Genomic DNA, 17,584 nt, shown 5'->3' on the forward strand with positions numbered 1-17,584 from the left:
CGGCATGCTACCAGTGTTTAAGACTGCGATGGAGCTCCGTATGCCACGGCAAACTGGCCGACACTGACGGCGGCGGTGCACAAATGCTGCGCAGCTAGCGCCATTCGACGGCCAACACCGCGGTTCCCGGTGTGTCCGCTGTGCCGTGCGTGTGACCATTGCTTGTACAGCCCTCTCGCAGTGTCAAAGTGTTCTTTTTTCCATTTCCAGGAGTGTATATAGGAGAGAGAGAGAGAGAGAGAGAGAGAGACCTATTTTTGACAAAAGCCTTAATGGTCCAAAGCTTTATTTGTGACAGTCTTTTTGTTGTGCTTATATGGGACTCAGCATCTCTGCTGTATGGTGGGTTGCAACTTTCCATTTCATAAATTTGGACAATTTGTATTCAGCATGGTAACAAGTTATTACAGGTAAATTGAGAACCACCAACTCAACGGGTACTTTAACGTATTTAAAAATGTGAAAATTTATAAGTGAAAGAGTAAAAAATATCTTCAATCTATAAGAGGCATTTTGTTCATTTTACATGTAAATGCAAGCATATACGTTACATACATTCAGCAAAAATTTTAGAGTCTGCACACTCTCTGTTCTTTTGAGAAGTGTACCTATTCAAAGGGTGAAATGGCACTGGCAGAATAGGGATAATAACAGCTTTCCATCTCCCTACAAGAGGAAGCTGGCTGACATTTTGTTGAGATCTAACTGCATGTTATTGCAGTTTTTATCAGTTACTATTCAACATCCTGGCTTTTGTTTCACTGTTTTATATTTTGGTTTCTTTCTCGACTTCAAGTACCTATACAGTGAGTCTTCTGTGTCACTGACTGCCGTAACACATGATCAGATTTTCTTCCAATGCCCTATGATAGTATTTTGGAATGATACTAAGTGAAGGCTCCATGCATTGCCCTCCTGATGGCTGAAATTATTTCAATTATCACTTGCTGTCTGCAGATTTGTGTTTTGTTATCTTTTGCACAACAGGTGTTGTTTCTTAATAAATTTACTGATGTCTGAATACCAAGAGGGATATCACCCACCTACAATTACTTTGCAAGGTTGCGTTTTTCTAGTGATTGTTCAGTTATTCATTTTAGCTTGAGTCACAGTTTCACTATATGTCCACTACACGAATAAATTGATTCTAATTCCTTTCTGAGAAATGAGATAACATCCTCCTCATCAAACTTACTGAACATTTAAACTTTCCTGTTTCATTTTCTAGCCCTTTGTACCTTGCTCATTGTTGCTACAGTTACACTGTGATCACTGATCCCATCATTATGTGAACATTGTAAAGGAGGTCAAGACTGTCTGTTGTCAATAAATCAAGTGCATTTCAATCATGATTGGATGCCTAACTGTTCATTCTAGATAATTTTTAGAGAAAGCTACTCTAGCTAAATATTTTAGGGCAGTTATGTTTAATTTTTATAAATTCCGTAGAACGCCAAATTCTTCTCATAACAAAAAAGTAACATACATATTCAGAATATATCATTTAATCAGAAATATTTTTGCAACAATTTGTACTTGGATACAGTATTGGCCCTTGCAAAATTTTATAACTGTGCTACAATATTACAAAAACAGATTGTGTTTCACGGCGTCATCATGATAGATGTGCCTTAATATTGTAACAATATTAGTTTTATCTCATACTCTAAGGTCAAGTATGTTGTTTTTGTGATTCTGTTGTTTCTTTATTAATGCATTAATATGTCTCAGATCTTTCACATCCTCTCTATCCCACACATCACTGTTACTGAATACAAACACGGAAACTGAAAAGGTGCATTGCAAACATCACACACAGAAATCCGACTCTTTTCATGGACTTACACATTAAATTTACTTATAGAACCACTTTTTTTACAATCAACTATAGCCTTTTCACTTAAAGGGTAGTGATCGTAAGTAAAGTGAATATATCTTACATGTATAAATTGAACTGTTTAAATACATTTAAATTTTACAATAAATAGTTTAACATTGTGCAAATACAATAAAATGGAGCAAAAACAATTTGAAAGCGGCAGAAATCAAACCAGAGCTGACGAACTGCCAAATGGTGCAGCTGACCACTGGGCCACGTGAACTGCTCCTCAAAAATCCCTCATACTCTACACTTGCACAATACTTTACACAAATTTTCAGAGAAAAACACTGATCTGCGGTGAACAACATAGCTTGTTATGTTTTGTTTAGGGCACAAAAAACAACTGGGGTCATACGCGCCAAAGTCAAAACTATAGAAAATGAACACAGAGAGGAGTTAAACAACTATACGCCCAGTCCCAATAGACAGAATAGGAGACAGCTAAAAAGGTCATACAGAAGTGGAGGTCCAAAACTAAAAATTAAATTACTATCGCCATATTGCTTCGGGGGATAAAAAGTAAATTCGGCGGCTACATCCTTCTGAATCTGCTTAGTGTATTCATCTCTTTGTCTCCCTCTATGATTTTTACCCTCCACGCTGCCCTCCAATGCTAAATTTGTGACCCCTTGATGCCTCAGAACATGTCCTACCAACCGGTCCCTCATTCTTGTCAAGTTGTGCCACAAACTACTCTTCTCTCCAATCCTATTCAGTACCTCCTCGTTAGTTATGTGATCTACCCATCTAATCTTCAGCATTCTTCTGTAGCATCACATTTCTAAAGCTTCTATTCTCTTGTCCAAACTATTTATCGTCCATGTTTCACTTCCATACATGGCTGCACTCCATACAAATTCTTTCAGAAACGACTTCCTAACACTTAAATCTATACTCAATGTTAACAAATTTCTCTTCTTCAGAAACGCTTTCCTTGCCATTGCCAGTCTACATTTTATATCTTCTCTACTTCAACCATCATCAGTTACTTTGCTCCCCAAATAGCAAAACTCCTTTACTAGTTTAAGCGTCTCATTTCCCTCATTTCCTAATCTAATTTCCTCAGCATCACCCGACTTAATTCGACTACATTCCATTATCCTCGATTTGCTTTTGTTGATGTCCACCTTATATCCTTTAAAGACACTGTCCATTCCATTCAACCACTCTTCCAAGTCCTTTGCTGTCTCTCACAGAATTAAAATGTGATCGGCAATTGCTCAGTATACAGATTGAATAACATCGGAGAGAGGCTAAAACCCTGTCTCACTCCTTTCTCAACCTCTGCTTTCCTTTCATGCCCCTCGACCCTTATAACTGCCATCTGGTTTCTGTACAAATTGTAAATAGCCTTTCGCTCCCTGTATTTTACCCCTGCCACCTTTAGAATTTGAAAGAGTATTCCAGTCAACATTGTCAAAAGCTTTCTCTAAGTCTACAAATGCTACAAATGTACGTTTGCCTTTCCTTAATCTTTCTTCGAAGATAAGTCGTAAGGTCAGTATTGCCTCACGTGTTCCAACATTTCTATGGAATCCAAACTGATCTTCCCCAAGTCGGCTTCTACCAGTTTTTCCATTTGTCTGTAAAGAATTCGCGTTAGTATTTTGCAGCTGTGACTTATTAAACTGATAGTTCGGTAATTTTCACATCTGTCAACACCTGCTTTCTTTGGGATCGTAATTATTATATTCTTCTTGAAGTCTGAGGGTATTTCGGCTGTCTCATACATTTTGCTCACCAGATGGTAGAGTTTTGTCAGGACTGGCTCTCCCAAGGCCATCAGTAGTTCTAATGGAATGTTGTCTACTCCCGGGGTCTTGTTTCGACTCAGGTCTTTCAGTGCTCTGTCAAACTTTTCATGCAGTATCATATCTCCCATTTCATCTTCAGTTATTTCCTCTTCCATTTCCATAATATCGTCCTCAAGTACATCGCCCTTGTACAGACCCTCTATATACTCCTTTCTGCTTTCCCTTCTTTCCTTGGAACCGAGTTTCCATCTGAGCTTTTGATATTCATACAAGTGGCTCTCTTTTCTCCAAAGGCCTCTAATTTTCCTGTAGGCAGTATCCATCTTACCTCTAGTGAGATAAGCCTCTATATCCTTACATTTGTCCTCTAGCCATCCCTGCTTAGCCATTTTGCACTTCCTGTCGATCTCATTTTTCAGACGTTTCTATTCCTTTTTGCCTGCTTCATTTACTGTATTTTTGTATTTTCTCCTTTCACCAATTAAATTCAATATTTCCTCTATTACCCAAGGAATTCTACTAGCCCTAGTCTTTTTACCTACTTGATCCTCTGCTGCCTTCACTACTTCACCCCTCAGAGCTACCCATTCTTCTTCTACTGTATTTCTTTCCCCCATTCCTGTCAATTGTTCCCTTATGCTCTCCCTGAAACTCTGTACAACCTCTGGTTTAGTCACTTTGTCCTGGTCCCATCTCCTTAAATTCCCACCTTTTTGCAGTTTCTTCAGTTTTAATCTACAGTTCATAACCAATAGATTGTGGTCAGAGTCCACATCTGCCCCTGGAAATGTCTTACAATTTAAAATCTGGTTCCTAAATCTCTGTCTTACCCTTATATAATCTATCTGATACCTTCTAGTATCTCCAGGATTCTGCCATGTATACAATCTTCTTTTATGATTCTTGAACCAAGTATTACCTATGATTAAGTTATGCTCTGTGCAAAATTCTACCAGGCGGCTTCCTCTTTCATTTCTTACCCCCAATCCATATTCAACTACTGTGTTTCCTTCTCTCCCTTTTCCTACTCTCTAATTCCAGTCACCCATGACTACTCAATTTTCGTCTCCCTTCACTACCTGAATAATTTCTTTTAACTCATCATACATTTCATCAATTTCTTCATCATCTGCAGAGCTAGCTGGCATAAAAGCTTTTACTACTGTAGTAGGCATGGGCTTCATGTCTATCTTGGCCACAATAATGCGTTCACTATGCTGTTTGTAGTAGCTTACCCGCACTCCTATTTTCCTATTCATTATTTAACATACTCCTGCATTACCCCTATTTGATTTTGTATTTATAACCTTGTATTCAGTTGACCAAAAGTCTTGTTCCTCCTGCAACCGAACTTCCCTAATTCCCACTATATCTAACTTCAACCTATCCATTTCCCTTTTTAAATTTTCTAACCTACCTGCCCAATTAAGGGATCTGACATTCCATGCTCCGAACCCTATAACGCCAGTTTTCTTTCTCCTGATAACGACATCCTCTTGAGTAGTCCCCATCCGGAGATCCGAATGGGGGACTATTTTACCTCCGGAATATTTTACCCAAGTGGACGCCATCATCATATAACCATACAGTAAAGCTGCATGCCCTCGGGAAAAATTACAGCTGTAGTTTCCACTTGCTTTCAGCCGTTCACAGTACCAGCACAGCATGGCCGTTTTGGTTAGTGTTACAAGGGCAGATCAGTCAATCATCCAGACTGTTGCCCCTGCAACTACTGAAAAGGCTGCTGCCCATCTTCAGGAATCACATGTTTGTCTGGCCTCTCAACAGATACCCCTCCTTTATGGTTACACCTACGGTATGGCTATGTGTATTGCTGAGGCACGCAAGCCTCCCCACCAACGGCAAGGTCCATGGTTCATGGGGGGGAACATAAATGGTTAAAAAAAGAAGGGGGGCATTGCAGCAGGAAGTGGCGGACAGTTAAAATTTGGGCGCAATGTGTACAGAGTGGTGGGATAGCCACTTAGCAAATGACAATGGCTAAAAAGGCAGTGCCCAATATGCAGCCTAGTTAAAATGACATCCTCCCGGAGGGAGGGCCAAGAGGAGGTCATCCCTGTGAAGGGAGGACCATTGGCGATCCCCAAGGGATACCACCTCCTGAAAGATGGCAATGCAGAGATCACCGGAGGGAATATAGGTACTCGTGCGATGAGGTATGGGGTATGAGGACTGCAGCCTTGGCAGCAGTGTCAGCCTTGGCAGCAGTGTCAGCAGTGTCAGCAGTGTCAGCAGTGTCAGCAGTGTCAGCAGTGTCAGCAGTGTCAGCAGTGTCAGCAGTGTCAGCAGTGTCAGCAGTGTCAGCAGTGTCAGCAGTGTCAGCAGTGTCAGCAGTGTCAGCAGTGTCAGCAGTGTCAGCAGTGTCAGCAGCCTCATTTCCTGGCAGACTGATATGGCCATGGTCCCACAGAAACATGACACTGGCTTCACCAAGAATGAGCAAGTGACAGTTTTCCTGGACCTGCTGCACTAAGGGATGAGCAATGTACAGTGCACAGAGACTTTGGAGGGCAGTGAGTGAGTCTGAGCAGAGAACACAATCGGAAAGGCTGTGTCGCTGGATGTACCCCATGGCCTAATTACAAGGCAAAGAGCTTGGATGTAAATACTGAGGAGTGTGCCGGAAGTCGATTCGAAAGACAGGGGTGCCAATGATGAAGGCACAGCCAACCCCATGGTCAGTCCAAGAGCCATCAGTGTAACCAAAGGTACTATCGCGAAGTTCCATGGCGAAGGTCGTGAAACTTGAGGCGACAGACTGAGGCAGGATTAGTGTCCTTAGGAAGTGAATGAAGGCCAAGGTTAACACGGTCGACTTTATGAAGCCAAAGTGGTGAAAGGTTCACACCCACTGGGAATACTGCAGGTAGTGAGAAGTTAAGCCGCCGTAGCAAGTGGCAAAAGTAGACTCCAGGAGGTAACAGAAGAGGGACGAGCCCCATACTGCCGATCAAAGGAATCGGCAACGAAGGAGGCCTAGGAGAGGTGGCCACTCATGGCAAACAGCATACATACCTGCTGAGAAAAAAGTCACGGCCATAGGAAAGTGGTAGTTCAGCAGCTTCAGCACACAGACTCTCAACCAGGCTGGTGTAAAAGGTGTCCGTGGCCAAATGGTTGCCATGATGGTGGATAGTGTTGAGATAGCGAAAGAGGGATGGGCGTGCAGAAGCATAAACAAAGCACCTATAGTCGAGTTTTGAATGGGCAAGAGACTGGTACAAATGGAGGAGGGTGATTCGATCAGCACCCCAGGAAGTACCATTAAGGACACGCAGGAGATTGAGGGACCGCGTACAGCAGGCTGCCAGCTAAGACTCATGGGAGGACCAAGAGTGTTTCCTATTGAGCATGAGCACCAGAAATTTCGTAGTCTCAACGAATGGAAGGGCAACGGGCCCAAGATGTAGAGATGGTGGGAGAAACCATTTGCACCGCCAGAAATTCATAGAGAGGGTTTTGTCAGTGGAAAAGCGAAAGCCATCATCAATGCTCCAGGGGTAACGATGATCAAGACAGCGCTGAAGATGCCACTCAGTGAGACAGATCCGTGGAAAACTGCAATAGATGACAAAATCATCAACAAAAATAGAGCCGGAGATGCCCAGCGGGAGACAGGCCATTATAGGGTTAATGGCAATAAGAAAGACAACGACGCTCAGGACCGAACCCTAGGGCACACAATTTTTCTGGATAAAGGTGTCCAACAATGCAGAACCCACATGCACCTTGAAAAACTCGGTCTTGTAAAAATGCCCAAAGAAAACAGAGCAGGCGCCCACGGAAGCCCCACATGTAAAGAGTACGGAGGATACCAACACTCCAGCAGGTTTCGTAGTCCTTGTCCAAACCAAAAAACACAGCCACAGTCTGGGAATTCCACAGAAAACCATTCACGACATCGGTGGACAAAGTAACGAGATGGTCAACTGCAGAATGCCATGCTCAAAATCTATACTGTGGATTCGTTAGTAAATGGCAAGGCTCAAGCCACCACACCAGCTAGGCATGAATCATACATTCCATCACCTTGCAAACACAGATGGTAAGAGAGATGGGGCGGTAGCTAGAAGGAAGGTTTTTGTCCTTACCAGACTTCAGCATGGGTATGACTGTGGCTCCACACCAGCATCCAGGAAATGTGCCCTCTGCCCAGATGCAGCTGTATGTGTTATGCAGAAAGTGCTTGCCCACAAGAGAAAGGTGCTGCAACATCTGAATGTGAATGGTGTCTGGTCCTCGGGCAGAGGATCGGGATGAACTGAGAGCATGATTTAGTTCCCTCATAGTAAAGGCAGCACTGTAGCACTGACGATTCGGAGAACAGAAGAGTATCAGCCGAGCCTCCTCCACTCGTTTCCGATGGAGGAAGGCAGGGTGATAGTGGGAAGAGCTTCTGCAAAATGTGGCCCAGGGTGTTTGAGATAACAATAGGGTCCAGGCCGGAAATTGGGGAATGGATCTTGGTGCCAGAGAGCCATCTAAGGTTGGCCCACACAACAGAAGAAGGTGTGGAACTGTTAAAAGAACTAGTGAATGAAATCCAGCTAACTCTTTTGCTATCCCGAAGAACACGACGGCACTTTGTACCCATCTGTTCATAATGAATACAGTTTGCCAGCGTAGGGTGGCAGTTAAAAATGGGGAGAGCACGTCTACGTGCACGAATTGTGTTGCGGTATGCCTGAGTCCACCAAGGGACTGGGACAGGACGTGGTAGAGAGGAAGTGCAGTGGATGGAACATTCTACATCAGTAAGGATAACATTTGTGAGATATTCGACCTAGTCAACACAACTTCGAAGGTCGCCAGGGAGGAGTAAAGCTGCCAGTCAGCCTTAAGAAGCTGCTATTTAGGCGTGCACACGCATGGGGTAGGAACCAGAAAATCGATAGAACACAGGAAATGGTTGCTCGAGTAGGACCACTCAAGACGATGGGCAAACTGGGCATTGCAGAAGGATAAGCCCAAATGGGAATAGGTGGGCGAGGAGCCAGAAAGGAAAGTGGGTGCTACAGTGTTAAGGCTGAAGAGGTTAAGTTGGTTAAGCAGGTCAGCCAAGAGGGCATATCTCTGACAGGTCCTGGGAGAACCCAAAGGGGATGATGTGAATTAAAGTCACCGAGTAGCAAAAATGGGGGAGGTAGCTGCCCAATAAATTGAAGGAAGTCTGCCCTGGTGACAGTAAATGATAGAGGGACATATATGGTACAGAGGGAAAACGTCAGGTGCGGAAAGAAAAGGTGAACTGCAACAGCTTGAAGATTGGTAGTCACGGAGATGGGTTGACTACGAATGTCATCCCGTATGAGCAGCATGATGTCCCCATGATAGGGAATGCCGACCTCAGGGGAAGGTCAAAACGAATCAGTGAGAAATGAGAAAGCTCAAAGGGGTCGTGACGGTGCATTTCGTTTCCTGAAGGAAGAGTACAAGGAGACACTGCAATACTAAAAGGAACTGTAAATCCTTTTTGTGGGACTGAAGGCCACGGACGTTCCATTGGAGGAGAGCCATGACGAGGAAGAGATGTAGGGGTGTCACCTCAGCGGCTGCTGAGTGACAGCTCGGGAAGAGGTGCTACTACAGGGCAGAGAAGCACGTGGATCCTGCTTCATGGGGTCCGCTGAAGAATCAGCTTGCTTGTGCAGTTGCTTTGTGGAGTACAATGCTGAAAAACAGTCACTGGTGCGCACCGGTGACACGGAGGCTGGCCAGGCTAAGGTATCCTGTGGCGCCACTGTCCAAGAGGATCTCTGAGTCGGCAAAGAAGACTGTTTGCCTTTGGTGGACCTTCCTCAAGTCTTTCCGGTTAGAGGAAGGCTCAGGCGTTGTTTGGCTGGAGGGATGGAATAAGTCTTCACAGGAGTACTCCTTCTGTCCTTCCCACCCTACCGGTTGTGTAGCTGGATGGGGGGATGGCTATGCTACCTTGGCATGGGCGATTTCACAACCTCTGAGCTGAATTGGAGGTCGCATGTCTGCATGGCCACGTCCGTCATGGAGCGAGTGGTAACAAGAACAGAACTATAGGTACCAAAAGGGAGAATGCAGGGTTTGCGACTAGCCAGTAAATTGCGAGCAACTGGATAAGGCACCTTTTCCTTTACCCGGATATCTTTAACAGTCCTCTCATCAAGATACACTGGACACTCCAGAGAGGAGGCGGCATGACTACCATTGCTGTTGATACAGCGGGGAGGAGGAGGTGGACAACTGCCCTCGTGCACATCCCTACCACAGGTGACACATTTGGCTGGGTGTCGACAAGACGTTCTAGTGTGGTTGAAAAGACGACACTGGTAGCAGTGCATTGGGTTCGGAATGTGTGGCCGGACGGTGATGATTTCATAGCCTGCTTTGAGCTTAGACGGAAGCATCACTCTATCAAAGGTGAGAAAGAGAGTGCGGGTGGGCACCAAGGAGGAATCTTCGTTTTTCATTACACAATGGACGGCAATGACACCCCGATCAGAGAGGTAAGATTATATTTCGGCCTCAGTTAGATCATCAAGCAGCATGGTGTAAACACCACCACAGGAAGAATTCAAAGTTGTATGGGCCTTGACACTAACAGGGTAACCTTGGAGAAACGAGGCAGCAAGCAGTTGTGCTTGAGAATCAGAAGTGGTCTCCAAAAGCAAATGCCATTCCGTAAATGAGAGCAGGATTTCACATGGCCAGCAATTGCATCTACACCTTTCTGAATAATAAACAGATTTACCGTGGTGAAGGACTGACCATCCTCAGCACGTGGGACCACGAGGAACCGTGGTGCAGCGGGAATGGTCTTTGACTCATTAGCCTCATTGCATTTACGTTTTGTAGACATTGAATGGGAAGATGATTGACTCATCACGAGGAAATCCCCCATGATTGCCAGCGTCTTCAATGGTGCGCTCTTTCCAATTGGGTGCCCCCTTCACAAGGGGGTGCACCCACCATAGGTGACTGTTCACACCTCAGGTCACACCTCCCGAACACCTAACAGAGGGACCAATCGGCAAGTTGAGAAGGTTACAGCTCAGGCAATCACCCCTCCCAGGGCCTGGCCTGTACCAGGAGGTATGTGGGAACCCTACCTGTCGACCCAGGCCTGGGAATTACGCGTTACCCAGTCACCTGTTATGCGCCAGACGCATGAGCCAGCCTTCAGGAATGCACAGGGAGGAAGAAGGAAAAAGAGGATCCTCAAACACCGAAGTGGTGGAAAAAGAGGAGAAGGGAAAAAAAGAAAGGAAAAGCGAGCGAAAAATAAAGACGAGAATGTTCGCGCATCAGCGACATAATCCAGAACATTCCCAATAATACCACAGACACGTTCCCCAAGGGAGGGGAAAAAGAATAGCGTCAGGATAGAAATGCAGCAGGGAAGGGAAAAAAATTCTGCAAAGGTTGGGGCCCCATGGTAGCCAAGCACAAACCCACCGAAGAGTGGCAAGACCCGTAGTGTGGTTGACCATCCTTTTATTGGTTTCTAAACATGTTTTTGTCCACTGCATTTGCATGGCAGCACATGTTTGAAGAGAAATAACACAATTTAAGTGCAATATTTATAATGTGCTGCAGCACATTAGCACATGACGACATGTCTGATGGCCTTCACACACATTCACAATAATGTCATGTGGATCTCCATAGTTTCTAGAACAGTTATCCCTAAGGTGCCACTAATCCTCTCACAATTGCTTTTATGCAATCATCTCACAAGATTCACCATTTTATAAATACTAATCATCTTGGCTGAAAGACAATGATCACCAAATTTTACAACTCAGATAAATACTATCATTTGGCAAAAACAGCAATGAGTAAAATACATGCTGTTGTCCTAAAAGTAATCTTGCACACACCCACTACCATTCCATGTCAAATCATACGTGTAATGAGGTACTTGTTAAATACTTACTTTACAGGGTTTGATGGCATGTATTTTGTCTCAGATAATAATTCTATGAGACCTACTTATGTAAACAGTGATTTGGCCTTTCTTCTTCGATTCAAGTGCAGAGGAGTTTGTAAACTGATATTTGTTACACATTGCATTTACATCTCATAGCCAGATACACACATTACAAAAGGTGAAAATCATTACAAATACATAGGATACATCCTTTGAGAAATTATAATTAACAGTAATTAAAGGTGCTTAATGCACTTCACAATCAATTGCACTCACCTTTCCACTTGACACAATCTGTCCCAAGGTGCAGTATGCTGATCCAAGAAAATCATGATCAGCAAGATTTGTACTTGAGGAATCGATATCATAGATGTCAAACTTTATTGGCTGCTGTTCTTCAAATCGGTACAAAACGTGAACTTTCTTTGTAAAATCTGGATCATGTGTGTTGTTGATATGCTCTGTTCGATGGTATTCAACCCAACGAGACTCACCAAATGGTTTCATATAAGTTACACACATGGGGTCTGATTTGCTCAATATGTCTTTACCTATTAGATTCCTGGAAAACAATTAATTTGGTGATAAAATAAATACACAAAAATCATGAGAATAAGAAATATTTGTGAAATTTAGCTTGACTGTTAAACAAAGAAGAGGGGAAGCCCATAAAATTGGCAGTAACTGTCATCTGCTATTATTAAAGAAGGTAGGTGTGTGTGTGTGTGTGTGTGTGTGTGTGTGTGTGTGTGTGTGAGTGTGTGAGCGCCCGCGTGTGTACGTACGTGTGTGTGTGTGTGTGTGTGTGTGTGTGTGTGTGTGTGTGTACGCGCGTACACGCTCGCTCACATCTGTCCCTCCCTAAAATAAATTATGCAAGAGGAGATTGTTGATTATAATGAAGACTATAATTCTCTTCTATGTAGATTTGTCATTGTGCCTCATCTATTTTACACACACACACACACACACACACACACACACACACACACACACACACACACACACACAGCTTTATAAACCTCCATGGCATTTTACTCGGGCAATGGAACTGACTGCTTTGAAACGTAGTAGTAGTAGTGGATCTCTTTTAAAAACGTATTGGACATGTCATAGTTTTACAATTAAATATCTAAAACATAATTAATATATTCACACATTTACAGGTCTAGTTGGATCTTATACCAGAAACCATCCCTCCATTTAAAATAATTTAGAGAACTCCAGGAAATTTAAATCAGGACAGCCGGATGCAGCTAACATTCGGCATCCTACCAAATACAAAGCTTGCTTCAAACAGCACTCAGTTTACTGCTGCCATACAATGTTTTGTTTATAAGTTGTTGCAAAGAAGCTAATACATAATGTAAACAGCTAGTGATATAGTGTACCTTCATTTCTCAACATCATTACTCAACTAAATACATTCCTCCATAATGTAAAAATCTACCATTATACAATTCATTTTTTTCAACACCAATTACTGAATGCATTACACATACAGTATCAGCTCAGATCAGGTGCATAGCAATGATGTATGGTTTCCATTAGCCTGCCTGAAAAAGTGAGTCAGCATCCCTCAATAATGAGCGAGATGCTGAGCACACTAAGATAATGTTAGTATTATCCATTGCAGAGATTTGGTATCTCATTTTCAGGGAGGTTGCAATGTGAAAGTGTGTCGTTAAATGACAGAAGTGTTTTATTGTTATTCACTTCTGTTACAGAGTAGGAGTTTGGTAAAAATGTGTTATCTAATAAAAGCCTATGCTGTATGGAATGTACAGTTTAACCAGTACTTTTTAATTGTCCTTTTAAATAAGTTTTTTTATTAATCTCTTTCTCTCCTTATGTAATCTATTATACAACTTTATTCCTTCGCACAAAAAGCTCCGTTGCATTTAAGTTTATTCCTTCGTGGTAAATTTTAAGTACAATCCACATAAATGGTCATGAACAGAGCTGTTTATGTAGTAATTACTGCTATGAATACTATTTTTATTTCTCTGATGGCACGTCTGGAATCGGGCTGCACAGAAGTTGAATGCCAGCCAGAGCAAATGGACCTTGATGGACGATAGAGGGCAGTGTCATCACAGCACTGCATTAGCCTAGTGAGTGTATCATCATCTTGCCATGTGAATACATCGACCAATAGTGTCCCGAGTAGCTGGTATAAATACTGCAGCACCTCGGCCACTCAGTCATTCATGTACAATATCTGATAGCATTTGTTACTATCTCCACTGCACTATTGACTACTTGCTGACGACTTTACTTTGGTACTGGTTTTCCTGTTTGGTCTCAAACTGGATTGTGGCTCTCACTTGATCTGCTGACAGTGTTGTGTCAAAAGTTGTTCGCACTTTGTTGTAGCCTAGATTGCAATTGCCTTGCTCTTGTTGTGTCGGGTCTGCAGTTCAGCCTGCCCTGTTGCTTGACTCTGGTATGGGTTTGAGTCCCATCCGCAGGCAGCCTTCCCACCTTGCGTCGTCATAATTCTTCACTTCCCCCCCCCCCCCCCCCCCCATGTGCACTGGTATCCAGCGACTTGGGGACATAGCAGCAAGTATGGGAGACAGAACATAACATAAAAGGTAAGAACAACTGTTACTTACATATACAACTACCTTCCTGGCGTCAAAAAAATGTTTATTCTAAACTCTATGTCACACCCTATGAATGAATAATGGAGAATATGTCATGAATTTGACAGAACAGCAAGTGAAATTAATTGTGTAATTCAACCTCACATTGGGATATCAGGGTATGACAAAATTTCCTGGAATTCTGCCCAGTATAAACAACACCAATAGTAGGAAGATGTCAATACAGCCAATCTCCAATGGATCTGAGTATCTCCTTCCGTTAAGCACAGTATGGCTGTCAGACATATGAGGCACTGCTGGGTGAGGAGTTGAAGGAGCACCAAAACAAGCTTAAGTGAAGCTACAAACAGTGCTGAGATGTAGTGTTGGCCAACCTATAACATAAACTGCACAACAGTGGTTTACCAAGTTTAGCTAAGTGATGGGTTCAAACAGTGCCCACAACTGATGCAGTTTATTCCTAATTCAGATATTTTCACATTCAGGTTATCAAAACTTTTAAAGAACACACTGCTACTTTATGCATTGTTCCATGTGCAGCTGAATATGATTCAGTGACAGAGTCAATGCCAACAGCCTTGCCCCTGTGTTAGCACCAGTTCCCATCAGATCACCGAAGTTGAGCACTGTCGGGCTTGGCTAGCACTTGGATGGGTCACCGTCCAGGTCTGCCAAGTGCTGGTAACAAGTGGGATGCACTCACACTTGTGAGGGCAATTAAGGAGCTCGTTGACTGAGAAATAGCTGCACTGGTTACAAAAACTGACAACAGCCGGAAGAGCGGTGTGCTGACCAAATGTCCCTCCGTATCCATATTTGGTAATGCCCAAGGGCTTAGGATGATATGGTTGGTACCGTAGGGACTTCAAGGCCTGTTTTGATGGTGTTCGTTTTTTTGTTTTTGGTAGGGCTAATTTAATGTCTTTGCTGAACATTACATCATAAAGACATGTGTTAGCCTTTGGACTGCCTTAACAGATATGGCTTAATAATGGTCTAACACCTTTTAGCATTGTAGTTGGCAATGGTATAAAGGCCAAAATCTGGATAGTACAAAAGATAAATATAATAATACATAGTCCAATGGCAGTTTCCTCATTTTTAAAAGTATTGTATGACTGTGACTTAATGCCACTGAAAACGTTTTAGTATTAACTTTTCTGTGGAAAATCGCACAACAGTACAGTAATTTGTACTAAACTGCCAGTACAAGCTGAGCAATTTGCCAACCTATGATTCACTCATGTCTCAACACAGCACAACTGCACTACACAAAAAATTCACTTGTGCTACCAGTGACAAACTTTACCGAATGTGGTAACAGGAGAAACTGTGAAGAAATATAACAGCTTCAGACAATGCAACCCAAGACTGAACATTAATACACCAGTAACAGAATATTCAAGCTATCCTGTAACTATCCAGTAAAAACTAGACATAGAAGAAACAAAAACATAAAAGGCATAAATCAAAGAGTAAACAAAACCAAAACACATATATAGAACACAGTGCCTCTGGTGTCTGGCATGAAATGTTTGACAGTGCAGAGATTGTAAACACATGCACAATGTGCATGCAACAACACTGCATAATGGCAGATGATTGCTACACAAACTGCTGAGCTGAAGCAGCTGCTATGGATCACAGGTGAATGCTGCAGTTTGAAGACAATGCCGATGGATATCACATAGTTATGAGCAGAAAGTGCTCAAAAATTGAGTCAAAAAATATATCTGTTGCAGGGTGGAAATATTATTACAGGCATATTAGGAAGTGAAACAAATTATGACTATGCTTGTACATGTAGCCTCTGATCACAATTTATTGGCTATGAAACACAAACCGAAACTGAAGAAATTGATGAGGAAATCAAGGAGAAGGGATCTGTATAAATTACTGAGAGTTCAGAAAAGGAGATTTAAGCAATGACTGACTGAAATAGGAAGAAGAGAATAATATACGAGGAATGACTAGCAGTGACATATCAAATAGTGAAAGTGCAGGAAAAACTAAGATGACAGACACGACCCAGCAGAAATCTTTGGGATAACACATTTACTTATGAATGTAGGAAATCTAACAAATTATAAATCTAGCAAATGAAATAGGCACAATACAGTAAATGAGATTTAGAGGAAACACAAAGTGGCAAAGCAGGAATGGTTAGAGAAGAAAAGAAAAGCTGCAGAAGCATGCATAACTACAGAAAATGTAGATGCCAGTTAAAGAAAATGTTTGTGGGAAAGGCAAGCAGATGTATGAATATTAAGATCTGTGATGACAAGGCAGTACCAACCAAAGAAGACAAGGCTGAATGCCAGAAGGAATATACAGAGGGGTAATATGAAGGAAGGAAACATTGTGATATTATGAAAATAAATGAGAACAAAGATGAAAATGCTATGGATGACTTAACACTGCAACAACAACTTGACGACGCACTCAAAGACCTAATAAAAAAAATCAACCTCCATTTACTGCACCTGAGTAAGGGTTATGGGCCCAGGTACACAAGTCTCTTTTTCTGGTAGTGGCCGAGTTTTTGGTGGCACTGTAAGCAACAGCAAATTTAACATTATCAGCATGATGTGATGGAACAGTCAATGCATCAGTGTTTGAAATTATCTGGAGTGAGCAAATGAGCGATGTGGACATTCCAAATGGAATTGAGATTTAGAGAAAAAGACTTTCTAGATATTGTCAATAGCACAGCTATTAAGCCTCTAAAGGAGAAAGAAGGTGATGTAAAAACATGGATGGAAAAGGATACAAAATCACAGGAACTTATTGTGATGTGTACAGAGGTAATGCCAATCACCCACTTACTTTCGTGTGCATCAGCTGGCTTGTGGACTAAACTGAAGACCACGTATGAGGAAGAGTCCACAGTGAGCAATCACCCAATCCAGCAAAAGTTTTTCTCGCTCCAGTTTAGTGATAACTAAGTGGTTACAGTAATGTTGAAAACAGAAGCAGAAAGCTGAACAACTTTCAGAGAAAATAATGATAATCTAGATGTTGTTGTTGTTGTTGTTGCTGCTGCTGCTGCTGCTGCTGCTGCTGCAAGAGATACACAAATATCTCCATTCAGCACGGAAGCCTGTCCCATTTGAGAAACAAATACTTAATGAGTTAACGTCAAGTTGCTCCAGTGAGAAACATGAAACAATCAGTCTGATCAGCCAGAAGTAGCTTCGACTTCTTTAAGTACACAGCAAAAAACAAAAAATTATCTGTTAGTGGGTCATTTTGCAAAGGACTGTAAAAATAAAGTGAACAGAAAAATGAGAGGCTCCTGTTATTGGAAAAAAAAAAGAGTTTGTTTCAAGTCAGACTGCAGACTGTTGAAGCCCAAAGAAGGCAAAAAGGCTCCTTGATGTGTAGAAGTCAAGGAGCTGACCCACAAGATTATCAG

General features: G+C 42.4%; 1 protein-coding gene across 1 annotated transcript in view; it reads right to left on the minus strand.

Moving 5' to 3' along the window:
• LOC126480982 (copine-8-like) overlaps nucleotides 1-17,584 on the minus strand; it is a 175,370-nt gene that overhangs the window by 114,560 nt on the left and 43,226 nt on the right. The window contains exon 2 of the mRNA XM_050104418.1: nucleotides 11,837-12,122. Coding sequence (XP_049960375.1) covers nucleotides 11,837-12,122 — 286 coding nt within the window. The remainder of the gene's footprint in view (nucleotides 1-11,836; nucleotides 12,123-17,584) is intronic.

Source organism: Schistocerca serialis, chromosome 5, assembly GCF_023864345.2.
Source record: "Schistocerca serialis cubense isolate TAMUIC-IGC-003099 chromosome 5, iqSchSeri2.2, whole genome shotgun sequence".
Taxonomy (NCBI): Eukaryota; Metazoa; Arthropoda; class Insecta; order Orthoptera; family Acrididae; genus Schistocerca; species Schistocerca serialis.